Raw genomic sequence first — 26,217 nt, 5'->3', positions numbered from 1 at the left:
TCCACAAACAAGATTCTGTTGCATCTGGCAAATATTGCTGCCTTATAAATATACTTTCCCTAGCTGAGTTGGAGAATATGCAAACTAGATCCTCAGTTGGTGAATAACTTTCACTGCCTGATGAAACACCAATTCCATGCACCAAGGTTTGAGGTAGCTATTGCTATGTTTGGTCTTTCTATAGTAGGGTCACCAGCTTGTTCTTCCCACCATTCCTACATATAAGCATTCTTCATGGACATGCATAACAAACTATAAATAATTAGTAAACAAAGAAAGTATCCACATGCCATGATGCAAAGGGACTTACCACAATAGAAAAATTATGATTTTTCTTTTGGTATACAAAAGAAAAACTGGAAGATCATGGTCCAACTGACTGATTTGTAGACAACTTTGGGTATTTATGTATTAGATTTATTTTTGTTTTTAATTACTCAGAGAAATAACAAATCTTAATTTTTCATCTCTTATGACAGATAAATGTATTGTGCAGATAGTCATTGTGAAACACAGATCAAGAAATGTTGTGGTTCATGTGTCAAGATATTGCAGTTGTATCTAAAGGTGTGCATGTTTCAGGATTTTGGAACATTTGAAGCATTGTTATTTACAAATGAACTTTTGGAAATTCACTGCAATTTTATGAATTGTTCACCTATTATGATGCACCCACAAAAATAGAAAAGCAATGCTGGTGAATTTGTTTCAAATAAAAGCAATTCTAATACATATAAGATTTATGGATCTGAATACAAAACTTCATATTATTTGAACACTGGTTGTAAGTTTTTATTTTTATTAAAATGAAATGAATAGTTGTGTTTAAATGTTGAATTACTGTTTTATTTATTTTTAAAGTGTCATTTACAGCTGAGCTGTGTTTTTCTTGAAAAAGGAAAGCCACAAACTTTCTTTTTAGAAATTCTTTATTAAAGAATCATTTAAACAGTATAACAGCAACATAAAGCAGTAATTTAGGTAATTTTTCAGAAAAAAAAAACTGGTCTTCATTGCTCACCAATATGAAATTCACTCAAAACATTTTTTGGTCCCCATTAATCACAGTAAGCAGACACCTACTGTGCCTCTTCCATTTGAGAATTGTGTACGGCAGTACACAATTTCGGCACGCTGGCTGGCAGTGCTTGAAACTGAATCTGATGGTAACACATCAAGAGGGCATCAGCTAATGAACATCATGCTGTCGCTTAATTCATGGGCACATTCGAGTACATTTAACCCCAAAAACTGCATACCTCCTCTGTAATGAAATTTCTGGCATCACCAACCATTGAAAAACACCATTAAAAATAAATAATGTAGATTTAAAAAAAAAAAAACTTCCACCAGAAAATAATAAAAAACATCAAAAATACAATATTTTATTGTACTTTTATAGTTTTTCATGATAAACAAAATGACATGCACCAACCCTTATGTGCATCAATCCTAACCTGTTACTTCTCACAGAACTTCTACTGGCTTCAATAATTCAAATTCCACTTTACATTATTCCTTCCATCACAAGGGCAGTAAAAGCAAATTTGCCAGATCAAACATTCCAAATCAGATAATGCCAAATCTAGAATAACCTTTTTTATGATCTGCAGTTTTTACCACTTTCTAAATTGGTAATATTTAGAAAGTGGTAAAATTTTAATCATTTTTTGAAGGTATATTTTCTGGAGCCTAATTATGCAAGAAGTAAGATCTTGGGGATTTCAACATTTGCAACTCAAACTCTGACATAAATTGTCCATATGGTGACCAGAGTACCAAATAATCCTCACCTCCCCCAGACCTTTCAGTAACCAGCTCTTCCAGATATGCTACTGATGTCGGCTCTCCTCTGGGTAATCCACACCATAACTTTATTTGCTTCAGTTTTGTATGGAATGTTCTTTGTCCAGCCAATCTCAGCCTTGTGTTCTTGGGCAGTACAGTAACGAGGGTATGAAGCACCTGTGGCAAGTGTCTAACTTGTGCCCCTCCTAACCCAAAAATGACAAAAATTTTGAAAATTTAAATGTAACAAGTTAAATTTTACTAAATGCAATATGTTAAATACTTACTATTAACCCCATCAAATTGAGTTGCAGTGTGTTGCAGAATTTGTGTGTCTAAAGCAGTGTATTGCCAAAATTTAAAAAATACCATATAATTTATTTATTTTTAACAATTTTTACATTTTGCACTTCAAACCTAGTTGCACCCGTGGCAGGCGCCTCTTTCACCACGCACTCGTTACAGTACTGTTCTTGGGTATTGCAATGATACCAAATATCATAATTTCTGTATTCCTCCTTTCCACTGTCTTATTACTGTTCTGTTTCCTGATTCAAACATCTACTCCAAATGAATAACTAAAATAATCCTTACTGGAGGGCCTTTGTCATCCATTCCACTCAGAACACTTAATTACTATCTAACCTTAGTTAAAAACAAATGTATACCAATGCAGTCCAACATAAAAATTTTGCATCTCAATTGTCTCGTGTCAAAAGCTTTGTTTCATATAGCTTATAGTAAATCAAGCAATATATGTAAAAATAAAAGTAAACATAAATAAAATAAAATTTGAAATCTAACTTTGAAAGGGTCAAATGTAGAAAACTTGGGTCTGCTCAAACAAACCTTTAGTTCTTTCTTCAGCAAGGATACTAGGTGTAACTTTTGCTCATTTCCACCTATCTCTCTCTCTCTCTCTCTCTCTCACTTACACCTCTCTTATCAATGCTAATCATCTGGCATCCTTCTTCTCTTCCAGTTCCTGCTTGTTATCAGTCAAAATGCCAGTCAGTTGTAATAGCTCACACAAATTATTGCTCTTAATTTTGAGCACAATTAGGAATATTATCTGGACCATGTGACTTATTTGATTCTAAGCTGTTAAGGATTCTTCTGATTCCTTTCTGGTAAAGGCCAAAAAAGCATGCAGTAAGGTATTATTGGAATAGTAAGAGATGATTACCAAGCAACTCATCTCTTACTATGCCAAGAATACCTTACTGCATGCTTTTTTGGCCTTTACCAGAAAGGAATCAGAAGAGTCCTTAACAGCTTGGAATCAAATAAGTCACCTGGTCCAGATGATATTCCCAATTGTGCTCAAAATTAAGAGCAATAATTTGTGTGAGCTATTACATCTGACTGGCATTTACTCAACAGTATGGAAGCAGTCTACATCTCCCCCCCCCCAAAAAAAAGAAAGAAAAGTCAGTCACCAAACTACCATCCTATTATCCTTACTTCATTCTTCTTTAAAACAGAGATCTTCAAAATAAAAGAACACGGTAAATGCGCTTTACTCTATATCAAAAAGTCTGCAAATTTATTAAAATAATATGCAGATTGTTTTAATATCAAATAAACAATATTAATGTAGTCACTCTGCTACTCATTCTCAGAGATTTGACTGAGACTCAAAAGAAAAGGTTTTCAATTCAAAAAATTATGCATATCATATCTTAACTATATGAACCAATGGATCTATGTTTCACCTCAAGAGAGCAACCTACAGATTCAGATTAACATGAACATGCTGAACAAGTAGCCTGTAGAATCAATTCTATTGTTTTGGGGAATTAAAATGATCATATAATTCAGTCAAATAGCATAATTCATCTGGATAATAATCTTCACAGTTTCTTCTTAACTATCTATTAGAAATATTGCAATAGCATTTGTGATTATTTAGAATTATGTGCTGACAACTAAGGCCATGAGATAAGTATATTATCTGTTAACAGCACGCCTGCTGATCCATTTGTTTTGTGGGTGGAAAAACCTTGCTACCTGCATATAAAACCAACTAACTACCTTCTGAAAAACTTTTATAAATATTCCTCACAATCACAAAAAATCCAAAGGATAGTCATTCTTCTGATAATGAAATAGGAAGAAGAGATCCAAATACAGTAAATTCATTCGACACATGGTATTGCTAATCCAAAATGAATTCCTCTTGTTCACCACCAAATATAATTTTGCAGGCATTTCAGTTCACGGTTCAAAATATGACAAGTGCATGACATCCAATCCACCCCACCTCCAATTTTTATGGAAATATTCACTGTTTGGAATAATTAGATGTTAGGAAGGAGGTTTGATGTTCAGATAAATAATAGACAAGAGTTCAAATAACCAACATCAGCATGATCAAGTTTTCAGACTTCGAGATGTTAGGGCAGAGTTGGAATGGTTAGATGCGATGTAACTGTACACTTAAATTTTTAATCAGAATCTAAATCAAATTAATAAATTCAGTTTAAAAGTATCATACCTACTCAGACTTTTTAAAGACAGATCTCCAATTTGTCATTTTCAACAGCAAATTCTACTTTCAACGTACCACTATCATATAGTGAATAGTTGCTAACTTCTGGATATCACTTCTAAAAAAATCAAAAAGATGGAAGCAGATTTAAGTGTGCAAAAAGTGCTTATGCACTATTTTAAATACACCAAACCAAAATATTTAATGAATACAAGTAAAAGAAATTTTTATTTTTCTAATGAACAACTTTCTTTCAATGCTTATTACAATATTATCATCTCTGTGTTCATTGTTCAAATAATCTTTAAAAAAAAATTGATATTTCTATTTAATTTCTCATTTATTCTCCCTAATATCTCAAGATCAATAGCATACTATGGTCAAGTAATTTGTTTTCATGGAAACAAAATGAATTCTCTGACAGGTTGGTCAATCCCATCTGCTCACTTTGCAATGTCTATTAATTGTGTGTATTCTCTGGGAGGTTTGTCTGTATTACAGAGGAGAACTTCTGCCACCTTCATATCAAACTCACCCCAAGTTGAAAAACCTTAATAAAGGCGCTATGTTCTACAGAAGATTCAATCACAGGTTTTTTCTAAGCTAAGGATATCATTACTGACTGAGCTAAAGAGGCTCTATCACAACTGAATAACTGGCTGATGCTATGACAGTGTCTAATTATATCTGCATAGTCTGCTATGACTTTTAAGTGTGTGTGTATTCTATGGACATTTGTCTGTCTTGTTAGTGAAAAACCAATTTCTGGAGAAATTATCCTACTGCCTTCATACAAGCCAAGCTAACTCATTTTCAAATAAAAGTCCTAATAAAGGTCTTTTTTGATCTTAGACAATATTCACATGCAAGGCTTTCCAACCAAAGGTATCCTTATGCAGAGCAGAATTATCTGATTATCTCTGATGAGTTTGGGAAGTCATATTTTAGTTCTTTTGAGGGACTTTGTCATGGCTGTTTCAATTTCTAGTATTGATTCAAAATGCTTTTCCTTCATTGTTGGTTCCAACTTTGGAAAGAGCCAGAAGGTGCTAAATTGGGCAAATATGACGGATGTAAGCACACAGTAATTTTTTTTTGTCCAACAGGAGCTGTTGAATAAGAAGAGATGGCATGGAGCATTGCTGTGATGCAATATGTAACCATTCATCCACCTCTGTGGTCTTTTTTGGTGCAGATCCTTCCACAAACATTCCAGCATTTCTTTATAACATTCAGAGTTGATTGTAATGCCTCTAGGTACTTCTGCGAGAACAATTCCTTTCTAGATTGAAAAAGATAATCAGCAGGACATTGACAATGAACTTTGATTGGTGCACAGTCTTCAGCTGAGGTGAGTTGGACATTTCCCCATTGTGAATCCTGAATCTTGGTCTCAGAATCATAACCACATCCCAAGATTCATCTCCTGTTATCACATTTTGGGATAATTTTGGAATTGAAGTCACATGATCAAGCAATTCCGATCACCACTTTCCATTTTCGTAACAATGATGCAAATCACAGGTACACAAAAACCGTATTTACAACTAAGAAAACAAACTGATCAACTTGAAACTCATCACATGATTGACAGACAGATAGGAGATCACGCAATTTCTTTTAGCTTTGCGCTCCTGAAAAATTGAGTGAGTAGCTACATTCACTGTACGTTTTGATCAACCTTGCATATGCACATCTTGGACATTCTTTAGAGAGTGTACAACAAAATTATGATAATCTCTTTATTGTTGCTTTTAAGACCATAGTAGTGAATGCTTGTAGTGGATTTATTTTAAATAATGACATCACTTCCATAATATTCAACTAAATTTTAATATCCCTTCCCTACAGTAACATGAGAGCTTCTGTAGATGAAGGTATAGATGAAGCCCTTTGGTTGGAAAGACCTGGGTTAGATTCCTGTTCATGACACGAGGAACCTTTATCTGGTCTCTTTCCACTAAAGAGACCAGATAAAGCCTGTCTCATATGAAGGTAGGGTTTTTTTTTTTTTCACCCAGAAACTCAGGTTTTTCTTCCCCTGGAACAGGCAAACTGGTCCTGAGAACACACATGGATTGACAGCCATGAATACTTATGACAATATGTGGAGGATATAGGGTCTTCACCACATATCGTAATGCCTGTAGTTAATCATGAGTCAAATCACAGTAATCAACCTCCTAAATAGGAGATGGCACTTGAATGAGGACAGTAACATGATACTTAATATTACTTATTCTTAATAATACAGATTATAAATGACAGTGGAGGTGTATGATTCTTTAACATCAAACTACTTTTCTGCCCATCCTTCAATGTAACTGCTAAAGTGTAACTTAAATATTAAATTTTCACTTTATATACAGTTCCATTTAAACACAAAATTAGCATTTTCAATAACTGTGCCATTGGTATACTTTTTCAGGATCCACAAAATTTAAACAGATTCCTGTGTATTCTCATAATTTTCCTAAAATTATGAGAATACTCATAAAATTCCTGTGTATTCATTAAATTTGCAGGAAATTTATTCACAAATTCACAAAAATTAATTCACACTCTGCACGACAAACTTACATTTGCAAAAATTAAAATAGATCATTTTGAAAAATATGATGGAATTTTCACATGTTTTCGAGTAAGATTGCTGAAAGTACACAAACAAGAGGTTAAGTAAACTAATTAAAGATAACAATAATCTTCAAGATTTTTACTTAGCCTCTTATGTGCACTTTCAGCAATCTTACTCGAAAACATGCGAAAATTCCATGTAAGGTCTTGAGGTTTGGGAAACATCGATGGGATGCTGCATTCTCTATGGGAGGAGTTATACTGGAGGAAGTAGGGGAGACAAGAGATCTGGGGTTGATGACTGATAGAAACCTGAAATTTAGGGGACATATTGCAAAGGTGGTGAATGTAACACAGAGGATTGCTGTAATTATGAGAAGGACACTGACCTGCAGAGATAAGAGGGTTATCATTCCGTTGTATAAGACCCTGATCAGACCACACTTAAGACTATTGTTCTCAGATTTGGTCCCCAGGATTTGAAGGGGATAAATTAACTGTGGAAAAGATACAAAGATGGATGACAAAGATGGTTTCAGGACTGTACAAGGATAGTTATGAGGATCGGCTGAGGGAATGTGGACTGCAGAGTTTGGTGGATAGAAGAAGGAGAGGTGATATGATTGAGACTTTTAAACTGTTGAGAGATGGTTAGAGGGTTGACACTGGGGAGTTCTTTTGCTTGGTTGAACAGCGGGAAGGAGTGATGACAAGAGGCCATCCCTGGAAGTTACGAAAGGGAACTGTGAGCAAGAGGGTGAGGAGTGGTTTCTTTGCATGGAGGGTGGTTGAACCGTGGAATGCATTTCCTGATAGGGTGGTGAGAGCGAGAACGGTCAATGAGCTTAAGGAGTGGTATGATAGACTTTGTGTTTCTTAAGGGAGACCTCCCCTCGATGAATCTTGACAGACTTTATGTTCTTAGGAAGGACCTTCCACGATGAGTCTTTTGACTCCATGGAGGCCTGAATAATAATAATAATAATAATAATAATAATATTTCAAAAAATGGTCTATTTTCATTTTTGCAAATGGGTGCAAGTTCTATTTTGCATATTCAACTGATTTTGTCATTCAGAGTGTGAATTAATTTTTGTGAATAAATTTCCTGAAAATTTAATGAATACAAAAGTGTGTGTTTGTTGATGAAAACTTCTTTTAAATCTTTACTGTAAGCTCACAGTTAGTCTTTTCAACTAGTTGAATATAAATGCAAAGAAGATTTGGATTAAATAATATACCATTAAATAATAACGTAAAATAATATAACATTTTATATGTATGCTGATGATTTTCTGAATTAATACAAAGATTTTATCAGTTCATCTTAAGATAATGACTGGCTATTTAAAATATATATTGAAAAGCAATTTCAAGAACAGTATTATCTTGTTATATGTATAAAATGTTGCTTACCGAGTAGCTCGCTGACAGCAAAAAACATCATGTATTTTCTAAAATTAGTGTTTCACAAATCAGAGTGCATTTTTCCTCTCAATGGAACTATTAAAATTCGTGAATGATTTGAATAAGCAAGATAAGTTTCTTTCTCTCTGTCATGCCAATTAAATACATATTCTAATCCAAATGCCATCCTGCTTGGCTGAGCATTTGGCATATCTGCTTTCCAACCAACAGGCTGCAGGCTTGAATCTTGGCATGAGCATGGATATTTTTGATTGTTTTTCGGTGGGAGATGAATTCATCGCCTAGTGTGGGACCAGCATTCCATTTACTGAAGGACTGAAGTCACTTGAAAACATTTCGTGGTTTATCTAAACAGCAGTGTTTCTAAAACTGCGTAAAAATAAATTTAAAAAATATAAAAAAGTATATTAACTTATGAAAAAAAAAAAAAAATTATAACTCATCCACACACAACACTGATGTACTATAGGTTTACAAAATTTCATGAGTAGGAGTCACATAAAAAAATTAGTGATGCATAGGCATTTTTTTTATAATGTAAATCCTAAGCACAAACATTGTACATGTTCTAAACATTTCAAAATTTATTCAAATGACTAAAACCGATTTTAAAATATTTATTTACAAAGACAAATGTTATGCTTATCTGCAATGTTAATTTACACAAGTTAGACTAACTGACTCTTTCATATAGTAATCAGATCAATCTTTTTTATAAGAGATTATTCCTGTGAATAATAACAGTCTATTTTTGTAGTCATAACAGGTACTCAGTAATTCAATTTTTTTGTTAACTTTTGTAGTGAAGTTGATTAAATTATTGTAATTGTCTTCCCAAAAGAAGAGCAGAGCCTAATAATACTCTTTCCTTTAACGTTAAATAAACGACTTATTAGTTTTTTAAGAAATATTTTAAGAAAATCTCATTCAGCTGTTCATTCACACAGTTAGAAAAAGTGTAAACCAAAGATATGCCATACCTCAAAAACAGTCCAGAAAATATATCTAGCTTCAAGTAGATGAGAAGACATCTATTAAGAACCATGCTTCATCGATTTGTATGTTGCTGCTGATGGTTCCAAAATTCTTCACTCATCGCAAAATGCTGGCAAGTATGCCTAGAAGGATGAAAAGTATGATTGTAAATCTCCTTCTGATCTTAAACTAGAAATGTATGCGTGGTGTGTGTACAATTTAGGTTTCTCTCAAATACAGTGTTATTCCCATACTATTTCAACGTTGCGCATTCATTTGAAAACGAATGTGCTAGTAAACTAATTTGTATGATGTATGTAAACACTAATTTTACATCAATGGTAGCTGGCAGTCTGAATATAATCTATTGTTTTGTTGAAAAATATTCAAACTTCACTGAGACTAGTAGAAGTTCATAAACGTCCTGAATCATTAAATCATGTTTTAATCATGAATTCACATCGGCATTAAAGAATAAAAAATAAAAACGATGGAAGCAACTGTTATGAAAACGTAAACATCAACAGAATTAGTTTGTCAACAGAAATAAACTTTCTAAAGCATCACTCTCATCGGGGAAACAATCGGAATATTCAACAAAACATGATACACACAACTTACCAACATCAAATTTCATTATAGTAAAAGCCAAAACTACAACACAAAACATACATCTATTACAGCTGTCACAGATTACATTTTAATCCGTAAGACGTATACGAAGCACGATTCTCTTAGCTTAACGCATTTAGGAGCCCAATACAAGCCCAAGATAAGAACATACACATTCCATGGAGGGCCAGAATTCATCGCAGCAGGAACTGCGGCACAGTTTGCTTCTATTTTACCCGTGATATGCACCTAGAAATGCATACCAAGGGTAAAAGTAAGGTAGATTAAAATGTTGATATTTCGTATTTCCAAAACCACAACTGGTTTGTTATTTTTTTTTTTGAAGTAGTTGATTCTTTCGAGTTGCAGGGTTACTAGAATTAAAACCCTACTTTCTTGTGCCAAAGTACGATTATCTAAGGAACGCCTGGGAAAAAAAAAAGGAAAAAAAAACGAATAAAGATTTTTTTAATAGGCGACTAGAACCGAATCCATGGATCCATAACAGTCTTTTTCCTACCGACTAACATATGGACGGCGGTGTTGCTTTACCACGAGTGTACACAAGCACCTTATTTAAACATTTTGAAAGTTTTTTTTCACTTGATTAAGCTATAAATTAAAGAAATTATATTCTTGGTTTAATCCTTTGTCCAAGTGTAATGTAAGCAAACAAACTTTGCGCATAAAGTATCTTCACTACTGTGCTATTTGCATATAGAGGCTAATGATTTCACATGAATTGCCTTCGTATCTCTAGTGCAAAGTACACATCCTTTAGGGTGTGTAGAATACTGTGCATTATGGGAAGGGTCACTACTACCCAAACCGGTTTCGACCTTTATCGAGATATATTCAAGTGTGGGGATACTGCTCCAAAAACTCTAAGCGATTTACAAGATCACTATAGTCACCCTGAACGGTCACTACTAAACTCATCACTCCTGAGCTGAATCATTCTATGACAAGAAAACGCAGCGGTGGCGCCACTCTACGACAGGCAAGAACCAGCCACTGAGGAGCCTCTCTCTACTTTTCTCTACTAAATCTTATTTAAACATTAAAAAGGGTAGGAAGCATAGTCTTTCCACATGAGCAGCATGAGGAAGTAATTTGTTGTGTATTGTTATTATATTAGAAATAATTATCTTACGCACAGAAGATCAAACGGCATTAAATTGTAACGAATCCTCTGCATTCAGCCAGAGTTTACAAATACACACTGATTACTGCGCATATTAATTACGAGTCAATTAAGTGACAAAGTCAGTTTTAGGATCATCGTTTATTTTCTAAACATTGTACTACGCTATTATATAAGCATGCAAATCTCTTTTTTGGGGGATGGAGGTAACACGTGATGATATCGTCCTATTTAGCTTGGAATTGATTCCTTTAATTCCAATCTTTGTGAAAGAGATAATCAGTCTTGTTCACCCTGTGATCATTTAGAAGGAGGCCGTTTGTTTGAAAATTGAATGAAAGCAGGCGGTCATCTTTCTCTCTCAGTGAAGGTAATGCACTGTATGCTCTTCTATCCAGAAGAAAAAAAGCTTATCACTCTTCACAGTCATCAAAATATAGTTGCAGAGCGAATGGTTTCTTGCAGTGACGTAGCTAGAGCTTTTGCCGCAAGGGACCGTCCCTGAATTTGCCGCCCCTCTCAATACACACCAAAAATACTACAAAAAGTCAAAACTACGTACTCATATAGTGAAATAAATTAAAACACTATGTTTATTTTTGAACTAAAACTTCAATTCCAACCTTCTAAAATGTTATTTTTCTTGCGTTAGCAAAATCGTTGATGATATTGTCGAAGTCTATTTCATCACTCAGTTGCTGTTCTATACAGTCTGGCAAGATTTCTTAAACGCAAAGTGCTACACGGGGCGGACCGCCCCCCCTCCCCTAGCTACGCCACTGGTTTTTTGACTGTGCATATGTACTGGGAATATTTTTCTTCAGAATACGGATGGCCACATGCTAGCGTTGCAGTTTCCAGAGACGAACGGATCAATTGGCTCTTAATGAGAAATTCCAGGTAGATATGTCTGACTGTTCCGGTTCGGTCGCAGAAGAGAGTTTTTGGTAAAGTAGAAACAATCTGCTAACTCCTTTATTCCAAAAGGAGTAGTGGAGGCCATTTAGCCCTAACTATCGAAGACTAGTAAGCAGCTAGCCTTCACCCTTAGCCAATCACAGAATAGTTGGCCCGAGACTATTAGTAATTTTATCATCCAGGAACGAGAGTAGAGCAGACAACTGACTCCATATCGTAGTTCATAACCCGAATACCATATGTTATTAAATGGATAAGAATCCTATATTGTTATATAGCCAGTAAGTGAAACTCAAGTTGAAACTCATAGATCGTAGTTATCGATCTTGAGTTTCACTTACTGGCTATATAACAATATAGGATTCTTATCCATTTAATATCTATTCAATTGCCAGAAAACTAGCCTTTGGCTTTTTATTTTAATTACCATATGTTATTGTTTGAAAGAGTGCTAATTCTAGGGGGGGGGGATTTTTCTTTAGTTTGTGAGATGATAAACCCGAATTTTCGGAAGAATAGGCCATACTTACTGTCATAAATTGACTAACTTGGTAACCGGTTAGAGAAAAGCTTAGAAAGCGTTCCTATCGTTCGGAATTAAAAGCGAACTTTTAGAATAGTCGTTTAGGTTGCCAGCGCTATAGATCAAATGCCATTTCCACTGGACTAATAAATCTGGATTAAATTTGTGTAGTTCGATACGAGTAGAGAGTGCATTGTTCCATATTTTCTGCTGCATGTCAGAGTCCGGTTTAATGGCTCTAATCCGGCTCTTCTAGTTGTTCTAAAGTATTGGATATTTCATGGGATGATGAAGTGAACTACTGTGTCCAATGGATTACTATTGCATATACTTTGTGCATGTTGCGAGTTGAGTGCCACAACTGTATTACCAGTTTGCAAGACATATGCAAGCATGAAATCTTCTATTAGTTCTTGAAAGCTAGATTCTGATGTGATTTCTGGCATGGCCATCTGAACCACAGATTTGATCATGTTCATCTGCTCAATTTGATTCGCATATTTCAGTGTTGGTGGAGATTGGAAGAAGCGCCATGCGAGGTTTGAATATGGTGTCTGGTACGATTCTGACACCATGCCAACTCCATAAAGGAAAGAAGAGCCGCTTGTCTGTGGGGGACTTCTTATCATACCATTGTGGAAGAGAGGCTCCTTAAGTATTTTAGGAAATGAGACAACTTTTAGTATGTGTCATAGATGTAGTCTTTTCCACCTTTGTAAGGCATCTCTGTAAAAGGTGGTCAAATATATTTGCGTGTGTAGTGCTGTCATTTTTAGGACAGTAGAGAGGGAGAGACCTCTGTAGAAGAAAATATATTTTTCTGTGGTCTGTTTATGCGGCTTTTCGAGACATTGAATGTTGAACAAGAAAGGTCACGAAAGTTGTTACCTTGTAGTCAACCTACAAGCCCAATCCTCGCTTGTGACGAGGTAGACAGCTTGATGTAAAAAAGCCAGTTGGGTTTATTACATATAAATGGATAGATTTCGGAGTGTATTTTTTATGAATTTTTATTGAGGAGTTAGAATGTTTAATGTGTGTGATAACAAGGACAGATTATCGGTTGATACAAAGTAACAACCTTTCGTGATTTATTTTTCTTCAGCGTTCAATGGGACGAAACGCAATGGCTCGTATTCCGAATCATTTACCTCGATGTTTGTTTGAAGAGTTGCAATACTGTGTCCCAGTTTTTGTTGGCAGAGGATTGTATGTGTTTCCAAAATAGAGTCTGAGATATTTGTTTCCCTCGTGGGATCATTAGCCAGGCATTGGTGAATGAGTTCTGACTTTTCAATTGCCGTACCTACCCCTTTGGTTCTGTGTGGTTTTAGTTTGGTTCCTAGCTGCCTGGCACAGTTAGTATGCTGTTTGTACTGTATGTCTGAGAAATCTTCTTCCTGATGGGCTATAATTAGTAACAGCATTGGCACAGACTGTGAAGGTCACTGTTTGGTAGCAAAGGGTTCAAGGACGAACTTCACTGAGTGGAATGTTCACTATGCACAGGATAGGCTCTATGACAACTGTGTATAGCAAGCCAGATGGTGGTCAGGCTTTTTTTTTTTTTTTGCATTATTGTTATTTTTTATTATTGTTATTAAGAAATGCTATTTTTTTAACGTTATTAAGAAATTAAGATATTGCTAGTAAGAAATTAAGCCTTTTGACTCTTTATTTTAGTAAATACTTGACGCACCGACCAAGAGTTCGCTTAGAGAAAAATACACCCCTCTGACACTTCGAGTTACTTAGTACTGAACGAGAGTTTTTACTCTCTTAAGGTTTCTGCCTGGTCTCTGAAGAGAACCAACCAGGGGTGTAGTCCTAAAAGAAACATTGCCAAGCCTCTACCTTGGAAACCAAAATCCAGAGCACGAAGTGCGGCATTATTATTATTGCGACGGCCATGTGGCAGAGAGATTGTCTTGTTTTCTGAAATGAAAATGTCAAGAGGGTAAGCTTCTGTTTTTTGACTGAAAGATGGAAATGCATTATAAGTCTTATTATTATAATTCTTATAATTTATTGTAATGAATTTAAAAATTTTGATAGTAATTTAAAAAAAAGTACTAGGGCGTCGCCCTGGCCCGACTACACCCCCTGGAACCAACCAGTTCGAAACAGCTGTCAGGCCAGTGAAACCTTATCAAAATGGACTAATAGAAGATGAATATATGGACGCTTGGGCAGCATTGTTGTCTCCTATAAGGTCCGCGCTAGGGCAACTCGTGATGCTTTCGTCAATTCATAAATGCTGGCGAGTAAGCTCTCTGGTCAAATTTCGTACGAAACTTTCATGTTTCGGCATTCGGCTCTGAAATAATGCTGGATTTAATACCCACTTGATTTATATAATTGTGCATCGCCGAAATGAAGCCTTTTGGCTCTTTATTTTATTAAATTATTGTCGTTATTTTATTATTATTTATTATTGCTATTATTCATTAATTATAATAAAACTATCATCATAATATTTATTATTATGATATTTTTAAAGAAGCGATCTCTACGTGAAAATTAAATGTCGCATAGCATTATTCTGTTCGAGAGACTCATGGTTATTATTTTTCAAAAAAAAATAAATAATAATAATAATAACGAATAGAAGTACATAGTTACACAGACGTACTTGGTTACAGCACAGTTAATAATATACTGATTTTTAAAGAAAAAAAGTCAGAAAGGTGAATAATAGATAACTAATTTAAAAATTAAAAAAAGTCGGAAAAAAACCTCACAAAACCAAAAACAAATTAATATTAACAAAAGAAAACTTTCTCAGAATAAGAGTGGGGAAATTACAAATAATATGCATGTAGAAACACAAAACACACAGGGTGCATAATAAAGAGGAAAATATCATGAAAATTGTCAAACTTCATGAGTTAACTTCGGAAACGATTTGAAACAGAACGATTATGTTCACATGGGTCCAATTCCAAAAGGGTGAAAGATACTGTCGTTTCACTATATGATCGCGAATATCTGCAGGGATACCTGACATATCGTTGTCTAGTCATGAAGCTTTGCCCTTCAAGCACTCTCGGCGCTTGTAAACAATGTTTCATTGCGTGTTATTAGATGGCCAGTGTTTAACTGTGTATATTTTTTTACAGAATAGCTGTGACTAAGTTTTCAAATGCTAACATCCACTTTATTTATCCTCTATCTAACCTAAACGTGAGAACTGTTGTTAAGGGATATCGACAGTGATTAATCTATCATATTTTCTGCAACCATATGCCTGGGGAAGGAGTGTCCTAGGTTCGATTCCCGTCGACGACGTGAGGAGCTTAAGGATCTTCCTCAGCCATAGCCAAGTTAGCCGGTCTTGGGCGTGGACAGCAGGGTTTTTTTTCCGCTAGTTTATCTGGGGTTTTTCATCCCGCAAGCAGGCAAACCAGCCCCGCGAACACACAGGCTACAGTCAAACATACATACTTATTCCCTCATTAGGAGGGCTCAACTAGTCCTAAGGTGCGGGGGGAGGGTCGAGGAACTGGGGAAACCTCACACGAATAAATAAATTCATTGATGTAGACGGAGATCTGCAGGAAACTAAATCACTTAGTGTTGTATCTGAACATGGAATGTATTGACAATTCAAAAGATAACCAATACTCCTGGCATAGTTTAAGAACTTTTTGAAATGTAGGTCCGTTAGCATCGATTGCAAAGATAGAAAGATCCCACACGTGTAGAATTAGCAGTCCCAGATAGAGGAAAATAGCAATTTTCGTCTTTTTCCCGGAAATTGGGGTTTTCATCCCTAAGAAGTAAACAAAACGACCAGAAGAACACAGTTAGAAGACATCATTAAAAAAAAAAGCATACTTACTCCATGTCCAGAGTTGAGCCAAACTATATTCATTCAGAGCGCTTTCTTTCACCTTTATATTGGTTACCTGCAAGGTTCTCTCTAATTTTTGTCGGCCCATGTTCGCATTAAAACATTTTGAGGTTAAACTTTCAGTCTGAGACTCAGTATGTGCGCTAATGTAATATTTGTCATATTAATGTTGTTCTTTTTTTGTCTATCTATAACCTGTAAAATTGCAAGAACTAAATTAATCAACTAAAATACGCGTAGCGACAAAAAACCATCACCGTTGACACGAGTTCAAGTGGCTTACTATTCAGACAGTAGACACTTTGAGCAAATATGCAACTTCTTGACATCGGCATCACACACACACACACACACACACACACACACACACACACACACACACACACACACACACACACACACACACACACACACACACACACACACACACACACACGCACGCACGCACGCATAGCAATAGCAGTCAGAATGTATATAATCATTACTTATGCATATGCATAGTTTTGATGTTCACATTGTTCACTTAAAAGTGAAGTTTATGGATGTGTTTATACATTTCTAAAAGAAGAATTGTTAATTTTTTAAGTGCAGAAAATATGTTAGTTTAACTTAAAAAAAAAATTAAAAATGAAGAGGGATACTGACTAAAAAGCATATCTGATTAATCTTTCAGATATGCCACCCGCGGATCTCTGTCACCAGGCATTACAAGCTTGGCCTTGATAATTCTTCCGCTACCACTGCTACTGCTTCGATCAATTTTAGGAACATGGCAGCAACGTGACCCACTCAACGATCTAGACGCATTATCAACCAATATCATTCGGCATTTTTTAAAAACATTTTTTTTTAATCTGGTGGCAGATTATTGCATCTTAAGATAGAAAGGTAAGTAAACTAGTTAGATTCACAGGGAAACCTCGTATTTCCGATTATTATACTGACATTTTTTTTAAAAATGAGTTATGGATTTTTTTATGGTTAGCAATACTTTTTTTTATTATTATTTTGATGTTATCGGAGGGTTTCTGATTCTGCCCTGTTATCAGAGCAGAAGTAAACAGAATCAGGTAAATATACGCCCTCTCTCGGAAGTCAGTTGTATTAATGTAGAATATGTGATACATATTCTACATAAGTTGACTCTAAGATGTTATGAATTTGAAATGAGACCAAATACATAAAATAATAATAATACATAAAAAGCTTTTTATGGTCTCCGTTTTTGATGAAGCTAACCTGGAACTTCTTTTGATTGTGCTGTTTATTTTATTTATTTATTTAAAAAAAAAAAAAACGAGCATCTTTAAATGATTGCTCACTTCCGAAAAATGGAATGTTTTATTAGTAACTAATGTAAAATTTATTATTATTATTATTATTATTATGTTACACCTCCATGGACTCATCGCAGGAGGGAACTCTGCTACACTCAGCTACCCACATCTGGCGGTCTCCGCTGCTACTTAATTCTCGTACTTCAACACACAACTGCCATCTACCGCCCATCACTACCACCAACGGTATTTATTGTCTGTAAATTGCGTGTGTTTTGATGGCCGATCCAAGAATTTTAAAATTAAAATTTTTGTAATTTTATTATTCAAATTATTTTGAATAATTTCTTAAATAATTTTGATAGTTTAAATCGTCTGATATAAACCACCATTAACAAAGCTCAACAAATATTTTGAAATATCCCTAATATGAACTCTCATGAAAATCCTTCCAGCCAGAACGCTGTTGTTATATTCGCAAATGTACCCAACGAACGTAACAGTGGCTTACACTACGTTGAAATGACTTAACTCACTTTATGACATAGCATGTATTTAAATAGATATCTTACTAAAATTACTATAAATAGCTAAATAGATATAATAAATAGAAATAAATATAATAATCCAATGGATTATTATACAGTCACTTTCTTCAAGTTTTTTTTTTTTAATAAAAATCTGTTCTAGATCCTTGAATTTATCAGCTTAATGGACCGAGTGGATAGCGATCACTTCTGTTCTCTAGGCGATAAATTAACGCATTTCATCGCCAAGCGCGAGACAACCTTCCTACTTATTGCAGGCCTGTAGTGGGCTGGAGAACGTTTTCGTGTTTGTTCTCGGGAGCAGGGTTTTCCATAATGTTTCACTGGCAAATTTCACATAAAAAAAAGTAAACGAAAACAAACAAAACAAACAAAAAACTATTATATCAAAGAATAAGTAAAAAAGAGCCAGTATTCCTCGCATGCTTCGTAAGCAGACTATACAGTAGTTGTGTATTTATTCTGATAACCGTGACATGGAAAGATAAGAAAGAACGAAGAACCTGACGTTGCACATTACAACAGTTTATATTTTAAATGATTTATAAGTGCCTTAAAATTTTATTGCAGTATTTTTAAATGACATTTCTCGGACTAACATGCTTCACTCTTTTTAAATGTGCCTTATTTTCTTTTTCTTTTTATGTTAAGCAGAAATGATCGCATTTTTCTGTCAGAAAAATTTGATATACGGAGACATAACTTAGAAATAATATGCTGAATTATTATACATAAAGTGACACGGTAAGGTTTAAATTCTTATAAATAATTTACACAAATCATCATGAGGGAACGGTTAGAATGCAAGGATAGACAGACCATTTGCACATGCATACTATTATTTGAAACAAAACGCAGCGCTAACATTCGCGACGTAAACGTGTACTCTATTTTTCCGAGTAGTCACCTGCGCTATTAACGAGTGCGGATTGATATCAAAATATACATCACAAGATCGATGATGATTGTACGTATCGTATACTAGTACGCATCACTGTATACAAATATTGCATGTTTTTAAATTAAGATACGAACGATTTTATATTGCAATACATGCGTGCGTCGTTTTTTTTTTTTATTTTTTTTTTTTTATTTTACTGTCTGCATTTGTTAAGTTCCTATACGCATCTACCCTTATTACATTAACTGCAAATGAAAAAAATGCTTTTCTATGCGCACACATCCTCGATATGTAGGATACACCCGGATAATGTACGTGTGGGTGTCGCTCTAGAGGCTTTTTCCATATTGAGATCACTAATGCATTATGAAAAGCGGTTGAAATTTTAATAAACAGACACTGCCATCGCAGTTAATGGTAGTAGTAGTATTGTAAAAGTACTGACAAGCTGCGGTATCTCGAAATTGTTTTGTGAAAGAGATTATTATTGCAACCTGTTCAAACATTTGTTCGGAAGAGACAGCAAACAGAAGAGCTCTACAAATACTGAGGACTAGCAAAAGGTATGTAATCAAAAACGACCAAGGTACAACAGTTCTAGTTTTTCCCCCTTTGTTTTAAAAAATTGAATCTAAAGTTGTAAAGTTGTGAAAGGAGCGAAGACTACAAAAGGTACATCATGATTGTATAGTTTACTAAGTAGGTCAATATAACAAACCCTAAAAAGGCTTAGGAAATGTCAAGCGTGACCAAATTTTTCCCAAACTACTTGGACTGTAGTGAGTAATGTTGGACAGAAGATCCATTAGGGATTGAGAGGGTGGAATATATATTGCAGGTCAGTGATTAATCGATAGCAACCAGTGGGTGATAAGTTAGCTCTTCATGACTTTCTCCGTTATTTTTGAGAGAACAATTGGACATTAATTTGAATCACTGATTTTATTTCCCTGTTTTCGAGAGGGGCTGAATATAAGCTTGTTCTTATGATATTGGGTAGATGCTAGACGAGCCTAAAAATGATAAGGACGGTATAAGATGTAAGTTAATTTTGAACAAAGATTTTAGCTAGATTTTAGAAATCTAACCAGTGACACAGAAGATTCTGAATATTCTGTATAATCATTTTAGGCATGATTTGGTATATAAATAATGAAGCTGTATGCATAAATAAATTGGTGACTTTTTTCTGTTATTCTTTGCTAAGTAAGTTTAGAAATATCAAGTTACCCTTGGTATGTCTAATCCATCTATTCTCAGCACATTTCAATCCATTTCTATCCTTTTATTTTTTATGTTACTCCCACTCACGAAAGTTTATTTGAAACCTAAAGTACATTTTGCACCGTGGGATTTTTTTTTCTAATGAATTCTTTCTCTTTTTTATCAATTTTATAATTTTTTGTATTTTCAATTTACTTTTTTGCATAGTACAGAAACCTCGCTTAAGAGATCAAACATGGCACCTTTTCAAGCTACTTCTGGCCTCCAATCAGCCGGCAGGTGGTCTCTTTTCCCTGCCATTCCTGGCAGAGAACACTTGTTTTGCTAATCTTTCCTCGCCCATTCTGTTTAAATGACCATGAGATTAGCTCTACTAACACATTCCTGGATGCTAATAATGTCACGTTCTTTCCTAATATCCTCGTTTTTAATATGATATTGCCATTGATGCCAGCTGTTCACGCCTCTAATCTTTCTCAGGACTCTCATATCTGCGGTCTCTAGTCTTTGGTCAAGTGTTTTACTTCTGACCCAGCTCTCAAAATCCATAAGTTAAAATTGATTTGAACACTATCTCGTATTCTGCTAGTTTAGTGTTTTGGGCCAATTTCTTTCTATTCCATATGAATTTATTCAATTGACTTCCTACCATACCACCTTTGTTGATTCTGTTGTCTATTTCCATATTTAAATAGTGAAATGTTTTACTTGTTCCACAGGTTCCCCGTTCACAACACAGTTGACATTTTCAATGATTCTGCATATTTTCATTGTCTTTGTCTTTTTAATGCTGACCTTCATACCATATCTATGACAACAGTTATTCAATTTAGTCAGGACTCTTGCAAACTTGTAACGGATTTATTTAGAAGTATAACATCATCCGCATAAAGCAAAGAGCTGAGATTAAAATCTCCAATTTTGAAATCAGGTTTAATACCACTTTCCTTCATAATGTAATCCATACAGATAATAATGTACACCCTTGTCGCACACCTGACTTAACATCAAAGCATTTTCCTGTACCTCCTTCAGTTCTAGTTTGAAGCTGATTACATCTCAAATACATGCTAAGTATTGCTTGGTATAATATCCCATTTTCACCGTATAACTGTAGCATTTTGGGCAGCTTTTCTTTTGGCACCTTTTCATATGCCTTTTCCAGATCTACAAAACTTAAATACAGATCCTTCGTGTTCTTAATTCCAAAGGGTATTCTAATTGTGGATCGAACTACTGAGGCTTAGAGCTCGTCGCTCCTTAGTTGAGTAACGCATCATTACGCTCCTTTGTGTGTGTGGTGCGTGCGTGTGTGCGTGTGTGTGTGTGAGAGAGAGAGAGAGAGAGAGAGAGAGACAGTTTTTCAGCATGTTAAGGCAGAGTTATTATCTTTAATGTATTGCTGATGTGACAATAGTACCATTTAACAGTAACTACTGACCATGATCGTCCTGGATTATGCTTAACATAAGTTGCTTCGATGCATGTTGACAGACTGTACTCGATGTCAGAACTAATTTGGAGAGATCTGAATACGAATTCCATAAGACGAAAGGAATAGACAAGAACTGTTAAAGCGATGATGAGCCCTCAACTTCATGCGGAAGTGATGAAATTTGTTTTAACTTCTCAAAGTTGACTTTCCGTTCTGGAGTTCTCAAAACAACAAACTAGCCAAAGAACATTCAAATTCAGAGACATAGCTGATTATGTACGTAGAATAAATCGCTCTATATACGTTTGATTATTACTATTATTACGTCACACCTCCAGGGAGTCCAAGAACGTCGCGGGAGGGCACGCTACTCTACTTCGCTCAATACATCTCTTCCTCTCCTACTACTTAATTCTCCAACTACGACACTACTACCACCACCATCAGCGCCATCTATCGCCGACCATCACCAACAAGAGTATAAACGTAATAAATTGCATTTATAAAAGTCCCAGTTAAGACCAACAAGCCACGTTAGGAATATGAAACGAGGTCTTCCAATTTTTCGTTAACGATCAGCACAAACTGAATACAATGATGAACGCCACACACATATGATATTATTACGCAAATAATATATGTTAATACAGAGTTATATAGTATGCACATGTGTTCAGGAGAGCCAATTTTGTGGAACAATCCACGTGATTTTCTACTCAGAAAACTGATGACTCTGTAGTAATACGAAAGACAATTTATTTGAACTTTTGTTGATAGAAACTAAAATTGTTTATCTTCTTGGTTATGAGTTATTTATCGTTGAGCGTATTGAATTAGAAATCTGGCCGTACGGCTTCATCGATTGTCCCATTATCCTTAGCATTAAATTATTGCGTTATGCACAGTGTAGGAAACTGTCGCACAAAGGAGAGCGAAATGTTTGTCGATGACGTCACTATTTACAAACACCCATGGAAACAGTTACCTAGTAACAAAACTTCCGCACGTCGAAGTACAACATATGCTCTCTTCCGGCAGATATAGTCATTTTAAGAAAGTTTGTTTCCTCTGAAGGCTCACTCCTGGTGTTCTTTGATATCATTCAGAATGATTCCCGATCAGCTTGTTCCTGCAGGTAAGGAGTTAAGTATTATATTTCCTTCGCACGAAATGCTTATCATATCCTTGAAACCACAAGAAATCGGAAATTGTCGACAATAATTTAGCCATCAAACATACATTTATGCATGTTTGATGGATAAAATGCTCCGATCATTATCTTAAAACGTGATTAACGAATGCATCAAATACTAGTTTAATTCAGTCACAAATATGCAAGAATGATGACGTAAACTGATAACTTCATTTTTCTTTCAATTTATTATTTTAGTCTTTGGGCGTATTCTATATGAAATTTCTTTGCTCGTCATAACATCAATACTGAAATGACCTTAAAGAGTCTTCTTTAATGTTTAGTGTGACAGTCGTAGCAGTGGAATTGTCATATAACTGAAACATATGAATGAATGTCTCTGTATCTCTAGCCTTCATTTAGCCGAGAGCGAAAGAGGGAGGGAAGGACGGGGAGGGGGGGAGTCTACCCCTCCTCTCCGACACGTTGAAGTAATACACACTACTTCACAAAAATTACAGCATAAGCATAGGCAACGAGCAGGGAAAATGACGACATTATTTTTAAACGCACAGTCGAATCTGACATCCATGGCACGGACAAGTTTTTTATCCGGAAAACTCGGGGTTTTAATCCTGCAGCTTTAGAAGATCGGACGCAGAAATCGCATTTTTTCATTATTATAGTGTTAATTATTGTTTAAAATGAATAATATTGATCCAAAAAGGTACTCGTGTGCTGAGTAATCCTTCGTCAGTTGATTACGGTCTCTTGGCTTTCTATACCGAAATCTGTCTCCAAAACACGAATAAACTAATGATTTTTTTTTAAAGTCGATCAACCCAAGAGTGATCGCAAAAGTCAATAATACAGTTAGTGATGAGGCCATGAAATTTTAGCCGAATATCTGCTTGGTGATTAGACATGATTTTAAGTCACTTCAGATCCACTTTAAATAAGGTGATGGTGTTACACTAGTGAAGAATATCATCTACCACCTTACAATAATGTTTTGATATAAAATACAGGATTTTCCTATCTTTAATATCAGCATGTATGCTATAAACATTCTTTATCTTTAAATTTTCACTTTACATCACTGATTATCGCTTGGAAACTAAATATTCAATAGAGTCTAATGTTCGGTTCTGTTTTTATGGTGGGGCTATTGAAGTGCTACGAATCATAACTATGATTTTTTAAAAGAGACTTATAAACTCAAAAGATTTAGGAGACTGTTCTGAGTATGTGATTATAAATCTCTCAAGCATTATGCAAGGATTAGTAAATAAACAGCGGCTTCTAGCCCCTGAGCTATCGATGTGGGTATTTTAGAAGTTGAAGATTTTCTATTGGCATTAATGGCCATGTGTAGGGATTTGCATACTTCATACCGTCCGTAACTGTTTATTTACATATGTTAGTCTATTGTGATGGATAACCTCTAAATAACCACCATGTTCTAAATATGCTAAATCTTGTATTAACGAAAGGATATTTATTAGATGCAATTCTATGGGATGACGTTGACCAATTATTAAACATCTTAATGCTAACTGAAAGAGAAGATACACTAAGTAATCGAATTTCGAAGTTACTTACATTCAATGCCTTTAACATTCACCATCTAAAGAACATATTTATGTTGGGTTGTTTCGTGACAAGTACTATGGTTATGAAGCCAAAGTATTATGTTTATTTATCAGCGTGTAGGGACAATTCTGTATATCAATGGCTAAGCCACCTTCAAATGAAAAAGTTTATAAAAGCACTTTGCGTTGTAGACGGAACTCCAACTAAAGATAAAGAATTAGCTACCGGAAACTTCTACTTCCCCACTCGAATGCATTTATGAGAATTTGGTTGCATTTCATTGTACTGGTCTGCCTACTTCCTTGTCTCTAGGCAGAAGGAAACTAAATCGCATTTACAGTTGTAGAGTATGTTCTGGTGATTATTCTTTTTTTTTTTTTTTTTTTTTTTGTATACTGAGGTAAATTGCTGTGCAGCATTGATGGATTTTTTTTCCTGGAATGCGCTCGAGTCGTATGTTGTATTATTACAAGTTTACATCTGTTAAGCCAACCAACAGCATCACTGAATTCATCGAGCCATGAATCTCATTTCCTCTCTCTTTTGTTCGTTTTTCTTTCTCTTGACACACACACACACACACACACACACACACACACACACACACACACACACACACACACACACACACACACACACACACACACACACACACACACACACGCACGCACGCACGCACACGCACGCATCTATGTATCGATTAATAATTATCGTTAACAATTTTATTATTTGTCAGAACTATTCGTTGATTTCGTGTTGCATTAAAAGCAAATCAATTCGCGTCTACTTTCCCACTATTTTCTGTTTTTATAATATGCTAATTCCATAAAAGAAAGAGAAGAGAAACACAGAAGAAGGTGTTTAGAGTATTAAAGGACATCCACATTTACCTATTTCTCAATATGCTCCTCCTGTCATGTCACACTTCGGTGATTCCCCCAATGACGCAAAATTCGCTCTTCCGTCCGTACCGGTTGCTGTCCTTGGAGTGAGTTTGCAATCCTTCAATTCAACTAGGCGTTTTTCGTGGCATTCATCCATATCCACTCCCGGCACCATGGTGCACCAGCCGCTATCCCGAGGTAAGTGCCGATTCTATAATTTATGCCTCTCTCTCTCTCTCCGCTACACAGGGAACTTCTTACTGATCTCACTGACACACTTTGATTTACGCGAGGTTCACGCACTACGTGATTCCTCACGCACTTCGTACAGAGTTCAGTGCTAGCGCACCTGAGGCGATCATTATCATAATAAAGTGTAATGTAGTTTGTATTGAATTACGCTGTTTTATTATTACATTAGGACAAGTGAAAATGCTGCTTATAATTTCACTCACAGCTTCAGACCGGCTCAAGCATTACGTGTTAACGACTTCTTTGTTTTAGCATTGTATGTTTGAGTGCTACAAATGATACAGGAAGTCTCTCTCTCTCTCTCTCTCTTTCTTTCTCTCCCAATCTATTCGCACCTTTAGTGAAAAGAGATGCACTCCCGAATGCAAACCTCCATCGCAAACACAGTCGATGGAATTGTAATAGTAACCTACGAAGAACTATTTCGATAGACAACAATTAGTTAAAACACGTATAGGAGAAAAGCGTCCAGTAAATTCACAATGGAACTCATTTTAAAATGATGCACAGTTTCAGGTTCTTTAACTGCATCCACTGTGTATCGTTTCGAAGAATTCGTTACGGAAATGTTGCACACATTTCTACCTCTGTATTATTTTGCGCAGTAAACCGTATTAAATGTACTCGTATACACATGCTTCCGTAATATTAATAGGGAAAGACGC

General features: G+C 35.4%; 1 protein-coding gene and 1 long non-coding RNA gene across 4 annotated transcripts in view; one reads left to right on the top strand and one right to left on the bottom strand.

The window, feature by feature from the left end:
- Positions 1-927: 927 nt before the first annotated feature.
- LOC150095373 (uncharacterized) lies at positions 928-24,557 on the bottom strand. Of its 2 annotated transcripts, none has more exons than XR_016550034.1 (5): positions 24,426-24,557; positions 9,262-9,399; positions 8,270-8,650; positions 4,286-4,397; positions 928-1,264 (listed from the first exon to the last, which is right to left on the bottom strand). It is a non-coding gene; the product is annotated as an uncharacterized LOC150095373 (long non-coding RNA). The 2 variants fall into 2 exon arrangements; XR_016550033.1 differs by lacking the exon at positions 24,426-24,557 and adding an exon at positions 9,878-9,937.
- The window catches only part of LOC150095372 (neprilysin-11-like), an 84,833-nt gene continuing 78,105 nt past the window's right edge, over positions 19,490-26,217 (top strand). The window contains exon 1 of one of the 2 annotated variants that reach the window (XM_090409831.1): positions 19,490-19,595. Coding sequence is in view for 1 of the 2 variants with exons in the window: in XM_090409829.1 (XP_090265955.1) it covers positions 22,799-22,826 (28 nt within the window). In the remaining variant the exon portion in view is untranslated. Of the gene's footprint in view, positions 19,596-22,779; positions 22,827-26,217 lie in introns of those variants that run through there. The other variant, XM_090409829.1, reaches the window with a different exon arrangement.

The sequence above is a fragment of the Typopeltis vanoorti genome, chromosome 20, assembly GCF_054136105.1.
Source record: "Typopeltis vanoorti isolate ZY-2024b chromosome 20, IOZ_Tvanoo_1.0, whole genome shotgun sequence".
In the NCBI taxonomy this organism is placed as follows: domain Eukaryota; kingdom Metazoa; phylum Arthropoda; class Arachnida; order Uropygi; family Thelyphonidae; genus Typopeltis; species Typopeltis vanoorti.
Note: the sequence above shows the minus strand (reverse complement) of the source record. Positions and strands in the feature narration are given on the sequence as shown.